Consider the following 11,768-nt stretch of genomic DNA (forward strand, 5'->3'; position numbering starts at 1 on the left):
CATTGTGTACATTAAGGAGGATTTACCTCTCACACCCTCCAACCTTATCGTTTCCAGTCCTGTATATCTTAGTTCGTGGTTCGTGCTAACAATGTACACTATGCTTATATGCTCCCAGGCGCGGCTGGCCGCAGCGACTGTTCTATGGAACAGCATTACATAGAGTCGCTGCGGCCGGCCGTCGGGAAACGTCTAGGAAACCGTACCTTAAAATATGGCATAAAATCATGATTTCGTAATTCCAGTAGTACGGCTCATTGAAGCGTTTTACAGTACAAATACCTATTACAAAATTGTCGGGGCGAATTTTTTTAACAACCGTGAAAAGCCCGTTTTTCGTAATTGGTCAAAAATACATAGACCATAATGAGCGAGAAAAGAAGCAAAGTAGTGAAATGTGTGCAGCCCCTTAGCCGCGGCTCCTTCACTGCTTCGTGTTCCTTCTTTCTCAGTTATAATCTGATGGTTATAATCATAGACCCATTAGGAATAATTATTATTTTTTTTGTCATCAGAACATCAAAAAAGTTATTAAAGTTTGAAAAACACAAATGGATTAACACTAATGTTTTTTGAACAGTCGGAACTTTTTTCGTACAAGTGATATATCAAAAAAATATAAACGATATTGCACAGCCAAAGTTGGACTTTAAATGTGGTGAAAATTTCGTTTCTTAGTTATGGCCTTCTCGGTTCTTTCCCGCGCCAAAACGTTATTGCTATGCCGTAACAACCATATCGTATCGTATTGTTCTGCGATAATATTATGCGGGTGCGACGCCGACGTCCTGAATATCATTAATTTATTAACCGCGCATCTTCCTTATGATATACAATATATACATACAAATATATTCAATATAATATACAATATTTAGTTCAATGTACGAATGATGTGAATCACGATTCACGGCCATATCGTCTATATCATGACAAAATAGATCTCTATTATAGAAGTCTATATGGCCGTTAGGCGTTAAGTGAAGGAAAACACGTCGGATTATAACGATTTTGATAAGACATTTTTCAATTCAAATTTTGATTTTCCATAGTTGGCGTAGACCGTTGTAATCGTTTGTAAATTGAAGGAGAACAGCTGCTGGCTGAACCCGGCCCTACTTGTATTATAATATTATTTTGAATTTTGATGTCCATACTGTCTTATTCCGGAACGGGGGAATAATGATAATAATGGTAACACCGAAATTTGTTATCGACAACGACTTTTTGATAATACTGCCCGTAAAGTGTAAACAAAGATGATGTGTTTGCCGCTACAACATCGTTTTACCGCGTAAAATCGTTCCGAGTCATTGTGACAAGCTTGTGCGTGCGGGTGAGCTGCCGCTTAACCACAATACCGTTTACTGGACATTATATTTTGCCTCCAAATCCACGGCATACGTCTGCCACCGTATAGTCCCGACCACACGCACCGTTACCACTCTTCAAGTCCCATCCGTTCGGATCGCGTTGTTCCTCGTCATTTCGCGCTTGACTTCAGCCGTTGCTCGTCCACAGTACGACCACATCTCTCCTCGACCATTCGTGCGGTCCAACGTTATTTGATTGACGATCGACGACAATTTTATTATTAACCATTTTCAACGATGATGGCGATGAACAAGGAAAACGTAATGGACAACTCGCAACAGCTACAGGTAAATATTTCGCCCGCGCGGTTGTCGTTCGGACGTGTTAAAGAACCCCCCGGGTACCGGAAGTGTCGTGTGTCCGCGCTTTGTCTCGTTTCCCGCCATTAACCGTACCGCACGTTATTTCGCGTAGGCACAATCTTGGGACGATGCGTTAATGTTGTCGCGGTTCTTTGATTCTTTGAATTAATGTTGTCGTTTGCGCGTTTATCTCATTTTATCCATATCTGAGATTCGTGCAAAATTATATCCGTAATGGCAGGTGAACGAACCGGTGCAAAGCGCGATTGTAGTTCACCTCGAGTAGTTTCCTAGTTGGGTACCTTTGTGTTCTTTGATTTCCGGAATAATGATTTGATCCGAAATGTTCTAAGAAATCTAGGAAAAATATGGTTAACAAACACTATCATTTCAATGATGACGGTCTATATTTAAATATATATTATATTGTTCTGTTCTTTATTAGTCAATAATTATGCCCTTAATTAAGTAACGCCGTCTTCAATATTATAATATACTTCCTCGCTTTAGATAAGTTTAATATAATTTTTCATTTTTATTTACCTACTTTTATACCATATCATTGTTTTTCATTAATCATATTATAAAATATTCATACAGGTAATTGTATATAATATTAATTTAAACTTTTGTAAACCATCATATGAAATAGAATTAAAAATATGAAAATAGAGAAAATAGGTGGTACATTTAAAATATAGTACCTACCGTAAGTTAGGTTAGTAGGTATAATAGCACATTTGCACCTTACTTATTAGAAGCCAGGAAAAAAAACAAAGTGATAATATAATCAGAGAATTAGCATAATCACAAAATATAATATACGTGCAATATTTTTGCTGTGTTATCAATATTATAAAAATTATATTATATAAATTAATTATACATTCAAATATTATACAATTAATTATAATATATTTATTTTATCCAATTACTATGCTGGGCAAGTCACTTTTTTTCATCTACCTAGTTAAAGTTAAGTTACTTTAATATAAAAAGTAACTAAGTTAGAATATAAGTAAATTAAAAAAATCATTTTTTCAAATGTAATGCATTAGGTATATAAATTAATTATTAAGCAGGTAGGTAGGTAACTAACTTGAATTATTGATGGCGAATGAAAAATTAAATTAAACAACTGTCAACTGATAATTTGATCAAATTTATCAAATTGGTAGACAATAACCTTAATTTCTTGGAATATCAGTCATTAGAATAGAACACGATAGGAAATTAAAACATTCAGTAAATGAAAAAATTACTTGTTAGGTACTTATTATTTTTAATGAATTAGATTACATTATTTTACTCATTAAATTCAACTACTTAGGTAAGTTACAAAATTAATATGAATTAAAACTAACTAATTATTGCCCCTCTGTCCAATCTATTACAAATACGTTCATTTATTTCCAATTTACACACCTACTATAGGTTTTATAATATGATGGTAATAATTATTATTTATTATATTATATAATAATTATAAGCGTGTTTCAGAAAATATATAGGTACATAAATTATTATATTAAACAAATATAATATAATGATATACCTATATCATTATATTGAGAAAAATGTATAGAAATGAGCATAAGTAAATGATTGACAGAATATAAGTTATGATCACTCTGTATATAAAAATGTTATTTTAATTTCTTGTATAATATTATATTATTCTATGATTACTATTGTATCTAAATATAATTATTATTATTATTATTAAGTAACAGTAATAGAATAAAGGAAATAGATATACCACAAAAATATTGACTATATTATCATTTTGTTTATTTTTCTGTTGGATTTTTTTTTTCCTTATACCATTTTATTATACTTATACTACTTACTATATTTAGGTATATTATTGATCTATACTAGGTAATATATAAAGAAGATAAATTTTTTGTTTGTTCAGAGTAATTTCTGGAGGTACTTAATCGATTTAAAAAAATGTTACCACTAGAAAGCTACACTATCCAAGGAGCTATTTTATCTCGATAAGTGGCCTTAAAAAAAAAATTTTTTTGGAACTTTGTGAATTTTTATAGAGATTATAGGAATAATATATTTATGTTTATTATAGGGTTTCCATTGGTTACAACAAAATAAAATACCCAGTTATTATTGAATATAATTTTCTACCTGTATTTTAACCAAATTTTGGTGGGACTACTAACCACTATTATGACTATTAGAAATTTTTAATGAAGGTTAAGATGGGGTAAATCCATGGGAAGTTTCACTACAAATTTTGAATCATGTAGAGTTAGTATTTTTAACAGGCAACAAGATAGTAAGACCTGCTGGTAAATTATAAAGAAAAAATAACTATTAAACAAATAGGTAATAGCTATTACCTATTTGTTAAAATTACCTGGTAATTTTTTCAAATTACTGGACATGGAAAATTGATTGGTTAAATTGTCAGACCGGTAAACAAAATGATTCGCATGCCAACTTATAGTTGGAACTTACATTAGACTTTTTTGTCTACTTATTTTAAAGTCCTGCCATACTACCTATTATTATTTTATTGTATACCTATAACAGCAATATATTAGGTTAACCTAAAATAATTTTAACATAATAAACTATTTTCAATTTATTCAAACTATTAATTTAGTAGCCTGATGACGAAATTCAAATAAATTAAATAATATTAGGTTAATCATCAATAATTATTAATCCAAGCAATTTATAATACATTTTATTTATGTAATCAGAAGCAGTCAGTGTACTCCCTTGTGACTGTCTAGTTCTTATCATAATTCATAAGAATTGTAAAGTAAACTGGTACCTATATTTGGTAGGGGGCCCAGGTTTTGTAATTTTTAAGAGGGCCTGCCGGGATTTTCCCAGAATCCCGGTGAGCCAGTACGTGCCAGTCGATACTTTAGACAATTTAACCATAGTTGATTTAATTACATGATGCAAATGCAGAAAGGTTCCCTTCTGATTTTTTTTAATTTTATTTTATAACCAGGTACCAATTTTAAAAATTATTATAAAAAAAATTTACTGGTTTTTGATTTACGACAATTTGAATATGTTAATATTGGAAAATTGTGTATTGTACACTTCTAAGTTAGACACCATCTACCTGACTTGGATTCACACTTTATAATATAAATACAACATAAAAAAACAAAGCTTAACCCAAATCATGTTATATCAACATTTAAGAGATAAATTTCCCTGTCTTATTATGGTATGTAATCCTAGAATCAAAAACACTTTAACTTGTGGGAAGGCTTGGTTCGGGTTATTGATTTATGTCGATAAATTATTTTCCCTTATATTTATTTACCCAGTTCTGCCAGTGCTACTATTAATTGGTATATAAGTAGATTTCAAATTAAAAAAAAATTTAAATCGCATTGAAGACTATTGCATTTATATTATTCACATTATTTATTCAATCATTTTTGTATTCTAATTATATATTTTGTTTTCAGATGACAAATAAAAACTTTTTTGAATCTGTGTCTGCCTATAGAGCAAACTTTGATGCAACAATTGAACCCTTACTGAAAGATAATCCGAGACGTTTTGTCATATTCCCTATTATATATGACGACATTTGGGCCATGTACAAAAAACAAGAAGCTTCTTTTTGGAATGTAGAAGAAGTCAATTTGAAATCGGTAAACTCTAGTTCATCAAAGTGACTTAAAGTAATTTTCTAATTAGAGTGAACTTTTGTTTTTAGGATCTTGAAGATTGGATGAAATTGACTGATGATGAGCGTCACTTTATATCTCACGTATTAGCATTTTTTGCTGCTTCAGATGGCATTGTCAATGAAAATCTTGTTGAAAGATTCTCTCAAGAAGTTCAAGTAACTGAGGCTAGATGTTTTTATGGGTTCCAAATAATGATGGAAAATATACATTCAGAAATGTATAGCTTATTAATTGACACATATATTCAAGACCCAAAAGAAAAGTAAGTTTGTTAATTTTTCTTGATATTTATGACTAAATTTTTTTTATTTTTTTATCTAGGGACTTTTTATTTAATGCTATTGAAACCATGCCGTGTGTAAAAAAGAAGGCAGATTGGGCTCTTAAATGGATCAGTGATAGTAAAGCAACTTTTGGTGAAAGGTTAGTTGCATTTGCTGCAGTTGAAGGTATATTTTTCTCTGGAAGTTTTGCTGCATTATTTTGGTTGAAGAAAAGAGGATTAATGCCAGGTTTAACTTTTAGCAATGAGCTGATTTCAAGAGATGAGGTATGTTAACATTTTCAACGATAATATTATAATGCATATAACGTATTTTATTATTTTAATGTTTTTTTAGGGTTTACACACAGATTTTGCCTGTCTCTTATTTAAACATTTAGAGCAAAAGCCACCTCAAGCTGTTATCACACATATAATTTGTGAAGCCGTGACTATTGAACAAGATTTTTTGACGAACGCTTTACCTGTTAGGATGGTTGGCATGAGCTGTGAAAAGATGGCCGTATATATTGAATTTGTTGCTGATAGGCTGTTAAATGAATTGGGATGTCCTACAGTATGTACATTTATTTATCTTACTAATATTAATTTTCAAATTTAATTAAATATTATGTAAATTAAAGGTTTACAGATCTTCAAACCCGTTCCCATTTATGGATCTTATATCTCAACAAGGAAAGACAAACTTCTTTGAAAAAAGAGTTGGCGATTATCAAAAAGCTTCAGTGGCTGTTATTGAAACTCCTCAATTATCGACAATGGACATAACTGAACAAGACTTTTAAATTAGGTATATTCTGATAGCCGCAGTATTTCCTTTTATTTGTGTACTTATTTATTCTATGTTTCTCCCCCACCACCCATCAGAGGGTTATTAGTTACATTATTTAACCAAGCCGCACTATGCACTCTGACTTATGTTTGTGAATAAAATTATTTTGTCAATGACATATATATAATTATAAGAAAACTTTATTTTTAAATTTTATAATAAAAAAGAAAAGTATTTAAAATCTATATAAATTATACTATCATACTTTTCATATTTGTCGTATTTATAGTTTAATTGTAATTTAAAATTTAGAAATATATGACTAATTTGTTGTAATTTATTGTTATACTTGATCTTTTTTTTTTTTTAATTTCCCGATAGCGGTTATATTTACATACTAGATAAATCCTTAATGAATAAGAGAAAATAGATTGTAATAAAATGTATGATTCGACTGTAGTAAACAATAGACATAAAACAAATTGTTTTTTATGTCTGGAGATTGCAGAACATTAAAGTAAACCTTGGGATTAATAACAATTTCAACTTTTTAACTTAAGCATTTCGGTTTTTATTAAATTCATTTCTTTACATTTTATTATAAGGCCACGGATTTGCATATTTATTCTGGTTAATATTACACTATGCTAAGTGACCACAGAATTTGTTTCATAACCATAACGATTTAAAGTGAAACTGCTGCATATTTCGTTCGATGGTTAACTAACTTTTTTCCATTCAAGGACTTGTTTTATTATTTTAATTGCATATTTCTTTGCTTTTAATGGACATTTTTTAATTGATTACTACTGGAATATTGACAAAAAGAAAAATTTAAATATGGATTTTAATTTTATGTTTTATAGTTATACGCAGTACCCATATTGCATTTATATTTTACCTGTATAAAATATTATTTGGTGCCCAAAATGTACAAAATTTATGCAACTTCATACTACCTGTGCTATGCATTATGTTGTTGACATGAATATAATGTAAACTGTAAAGGCTATCTCTATAGTCTATACTAAACACCGACCAATGACAAGGTTTATAGATGCCTATATCTATTTTAAATTTTAGCGTTAACTTTGCACCTTAGAATCTATAGATTTGTTGCGCAGCCTGTATTATTAAGAAGCCAATTTGTGCTCAAAAGATCATGTTAAGCTTTGTTAATTTAAAAATTAGAGTGAATGGACATTTTGTGAAACTTGGTGGAAAGAACATGTGTGTGGGTTTTTACTATAATTCAATTTTTAAGTTATAAGCATTTTTAATTTAAACTATACCTAATATATACGCAAAACTTGATAAAAAATTGAACTATAATAAAAAAAAAAACAGAAATCAAACATAATTTTAAAACCAAAGGTGTTAAATTATGAACGTAAATTTGGTATGTAAGACGGAGACAGTAAATTACCGTGTTAAATCGCTATACACTGCAGTGGTGGAGGTAAAGTTCTTTTGTCTTAGCGGTGGCGGTAAAATTGTGTCCTAACTCTTGCCGTAACCGCTACCAACAGCGCTGCAGTGTATGGGGGGGGGGGGCCTTTAAAAGGTGATCATGGGGCCAGTGTTCCCTAAAGTCCGGACTTCCGTATTATATGCCCACCGCAGCGGCCAGAAGTACTTTTGTTACCGCTAATCACGGACTTAGATATATAAATTACCGTTTTTCCTTATGTCAGCACACTATATGTTTTCTCTCTCTGGTCCGCGCGCAACATAGACAAAACGCATTTACGCAGAATCATTTTTCTATGTTTTTAAGTAATCTTAAGAAAATAATCTTAATCTTAATCTCAGAGTTAAATAACCTATCACAAAAAATATAGAGAATAATATTTTTGAGGGAATGAAATATCGATTTGTCTAAATTTTGTCACAAAACAATTTTAACATAATTTAAATTTACATTTTGAAAGTCAAATATCAAAATATAAAATCGATGTGATTCCCTCAAAAATATTATTCTTTTTTGTAACGATTGATTTTACTCTAAGATTATATAAAAATGTAGGAAAATAATTCTGCGTTAATGCGTTTTGTCCATTTTGCGCGAAGGTCAAAAAACAAAAAGTGCGCTGACTTCCACTTGAATTTTTTTTTTTTGTTTTTCCCGGCGCTTTCGGAGAATTGGGACTAAGAATTTCGACCTCCCCGAAGCAACAACTACATTCACTTTTCCAGCGGAAAGGATGAGAAGCGAAGTATTATTTCGACTACTTATCGTGCACACAGACACAAAATAAAAAAAATTATAACGCAGATCGTAAATTTGACAATAGTCTCCCACATAGGTCGGTTCACTGTGATTTTTGAACTGCCGATGCCAAATGTGATCTGCTGATCGTAAATTTGCTGTTCAAGGCAGAGACAATAAAACGCTCGTGTTACCTCTTAAACCGCGGGTCGCGGAGCAGCGTTCACGAATAAAATTCCATCCATAAAATTTAATGCTTGCCACCGACCGGCGAGAAGTACCTCCAATTGATAATCATTCTGAGTTATCACTGTGTACCCCGAAATAGTAATGATTTTTATCGAATAAATAACATAATATTATTTTTTCGTTTGCCGACGTTTGAATCACTCGTGAATCCCAATTTTATTATTCGAAATTTCAACAGAAATACAGACTAAATTCGTACTACAGAGTTCTATTCATTTTAGTGCAATATCACCATGAATAAGTGTATTCTTTTTAGTGAAACATCTAAAGTATCGTCTCGACTCATTACTTTAATTTTAACTTGTAAGTATTATTTTCTAGTTGTATTGATTATATATCTTAATAAATGGGGTCAGTCTAATTTGCTAATTTGTTCACAAATACAGATTTCCAAAAAATGAAAATAGAAGGAAATAATGGCTAAACATCTTCGAATTTGGCATAGTATCTGCGGTAATCATTTCACAACTAGTGATTGTAAGCAATGCTCTCAAAACATAATCCAAACCATTTGTCTGGGATAGAAAAGTAAAATAAATTAATGAAATTTACAGCGAAATTGGTAGTACTCTGAGTACGAGTAGTAAATCGCATCTAATAGGTAAAATCATTTAACATAATTCATGAATTAGGTATTTATATATTTTTTACAACTTGACATTTTCAGAAAATTATATCTCTCCATGGATGAGTAAGAAGAAAATGAACGGACAAACAAAGGATTTGGAGACGTTACAATTTACGTTTTTAATAAACCCAGAAAATCCTTAGAAACTTAATCATGTCTAATTTACTCACAAATATGTAAGTATATCAGTCGAGTGTCCGATTTTAAATGTTTATCAAAACCAAAAGTCACTTAATAGTTTAGCGTTTTTGGTTCATACTGTGGATTTTACTTATAATGGTTTTCAAAACTAAAACCTATGATGTATCACCCACAAGGATCTAGGAATTCGAGCCAATCTATTGACAATTTTTCACACGTTGACTTGCTTGAAGATAATTCTACCTATTTAGATGAAGCCATACAATATTGGAGCAAAATATGAAACTCAAAGGTGAGAATATTGTTGATGGGTTTTTATTCCAAATCTATTTTACTATGCTATTAACAACTAACATACCCACCTGTTCATGGGACACATTGTACAATATCTAATTGTGTGTGTGGACATATATTCAGCCCGTTTAGTCAAAATATATTAATAAATAAATAATTATATGTTACAATCTTAAAATGTCCATGACTTGTTTTAAAGATAAAATACAAATATAACAAGTGCTTGCCAACGTAAGGTTCTTTAAAAAATATTCTTGCCTTTAAGTTTGATTATAAAACTATATATGACATGTCATAAATATATATAATAAAACTATGTCATATCACTCTGATATATTAAGACTAACGGTACAAAACTGGATCTACTGTACACACATTTGCGTGTTGCTTGTTGTGCAATTAAAGAAGACAAAATGTTGCACTGACATATTTTTTTAACAAAGTTTTGATTTTTAGGTAATACAATTATGCTGACCAAGAATCCAATTTTAACAACGCAGAGGGCCTCAACATATTCAAATAGTAAAGAAACACATAACTAGTTTGGACATAAAGGGAAAGTACATCTAGTTGGATGCGTTAAACAGGTAAAGATTGAATGTTCCCAGTTGTTTTGAAATACATGGGGAAAAACAAAAAGATGATTGAGGAAAAATGATTATATTTTTGACAAATATTGATTTTCTTTTATTGGTAAAAAATACCTAGGTGTAGATCAGTGGTTTTCAACCTTTTTCACATTGTGGCACACTTCATCTCATACAAAATTATGGCGGCACACCAATTCATATAAATATATAATTATAATACGTGAAGCATATGATGAAAATTATAAAACTAGGTATTAATAGATTTATCGCGGCACACTCCAAGGGTGCTCGCGGCACAGCGGTTGAAAACCACTGGTGTAGATACATGATTTGTTCGCCGAATGTTCCTATTAGCATTTTTCTATACATCATACAATTTTTAAAATGGTTTTACTCTTTTTGAGCCAGTTACGGGGATAATACATTTCAATTTTTTCGATTAGTTTTGTTTTTAAAATTGTCCTCAATAAAAAGTTCTTTGCTGTGTGTAGGAGTTTGAAAATGTAATACGGGCATCCTTTTATAGTTTCTATAATATCTGTTCACAATTATAATGTATACGTAGCCACCATTTTTCATAAGCATTTACAGATCACATTTCGACAAAATTCATTAAACAATTTGCAAACTATTTTGTAGTTAAAAATGTATTAAATGTTCAATTGTATATTTAGCTTATGCTTATAGTAAGAATTGATAATAATTGATGATCATGGTAATATTATTTATGAAATTGAATTAAATATGTGATTTATTGGCTTACAGGTCGTCAAGCCCGTACCCATTCACAAACTTGTTTGAAAAAGAGTATGCAAAGCTTCAGTGGCTGTTATTAAAATTCTTCAACTATCAACAGTGGACATGATTTATGAAGACTTTTAAATTAGTTATATTCTGATAGGTATCTATTTCCTTAAATTTGTGTACTTATATTTCCAACGTTTTCCTCCCACCACCCGTTAGAAAGTAATTAATTACTTTATTTAAGCAAAAACATACTATACCTATACACTGAGGAGTTGTGTTTGTGAATAAAATTATTTTGTCAATGACTAATTTAAGAAAACTTTATTTTTTAATTTTATAATAAAAAACAATAGTAGGTACCTATTTAAAATCATTATAAATTACACTATAATACTTTTAATATTTGTCGTATTCATATTATATATTTTAAAATTTAGAAATATATGTCTGATGCAGTAATGTGTTGTAAATTATTGTTATACTTGCAGCAGTT

At 30.4% G+C, this 11,768-nt stretch overlaps 1 protein-coding gene and 2 long non-coding RNA genes across 7 annotated transcripts in view; all 3 read left to right on the forward strand.

Annotated features, from left to right (window-relative positions):
* The window catches only part of LOC100571458, a 55,604-nt gene that overhangs the window by 20,741 nt on the left and 23,095 nt on the right, over positions 1 to 11,768 (forward strand). The window lies entirely within an intron of this gene.
* LOC100165561 (ribonucleoside-diphosphate reductase subunit M2) lies at positions 1,276 to 6,753 on the forward strand. Its single transcript, XM_001944501.5, has 6 exons — positions 1,276 to 1,661; positions 5,135 to 5,323; positions 5,389 to 5,624; positions 5,684 to 5,912; positions 5,983 to 6,201; positions 6,269 to 6,753. The coding sequence occupies exons 1-6, from the start codon at positions 1,611 to 1,613 to the stop codon at positions 6,428 to 6,430; spliced, it is 1,086 nt and encodes a 361-aa protein (XP_001944536.2). The 5' UTR covers positions 1,276 to 1,610; the 3' UTR covers positions 6,431 to 6,753.
* LOC103312008 overlaps positions 8,471 to 11,768 on the forward strand; it is a 6,499-nt gene continuing 3,201 nt past the window's right edge. The window contains exons 1-6 of one of the 5 annotated variants that reach the window (XR_003839615.1): positions 8,471 to 9,178; positions 9,262 to 9,476; positions 9,543 to 9,679; positions 9,731 to 9,936; positions 10,395 to 10,525; positions 11,294 to 11,589. This is a non-coding gene — a long non-coding RNA (uncharacterized LOC103312008). Of the gene's footprint in view, positions 9,179 to 9,261; positions 9,477 to 9,542; positions 9,680 to 9,730; positions 9,937 to 10,394; positions 10,526 to 11,293; positions 11,590 to 11,768 lie in introns of those variants that run through there. The other 4 variants (XR_003839616.1, XR_511322.3, XR_003839617.1 and 1 more) reach the window with 4 other exon arrangements.

The sequence above is a fragment of the Acyrthosiphon pisum genome, chromosome A2 (assembly GCF_005508785.2).
Source record: "Acyrthosiphon pisum isolate AL4f chromosome A2, pea_aphid_22Mar2018_4r6ur, whole genome shotgun sequence".
In the NCBI taxonomy this organism is placed as follows: domain Eukaryota; kingdom Metazoa; phylum Arthropoda; class Insecta; order Hemiptera; family Aphididae; genus Acyrthosiphon; species Acyrthosiphon pisum.

Excerpts from the sequence above, each read along its gene's own strand:
- LOC100165561 (XM_001944501.5), top strand. The coding sequence starts at position 1,611 with ATGATGGCGATGAACAAGGAAAACGTAATGGACAACTCGCAACAGCTA. Across the intron at positions 5,324-5,388 it reads AAGAAGTCAATTTGAAATCG|GATCTTGAAGATTGGATGAA; the intron begins GTAAACTCTAGT and ends TTTTGTTTTTAG. Across the intron at positions 5,625-5,683 it reads ATTCAAGACCCAAAAGAAAA|GGACTTTTTATTTAATGCTA; the intron begins GTAAGTTTGTTA and ends TTTTTTATCTAG.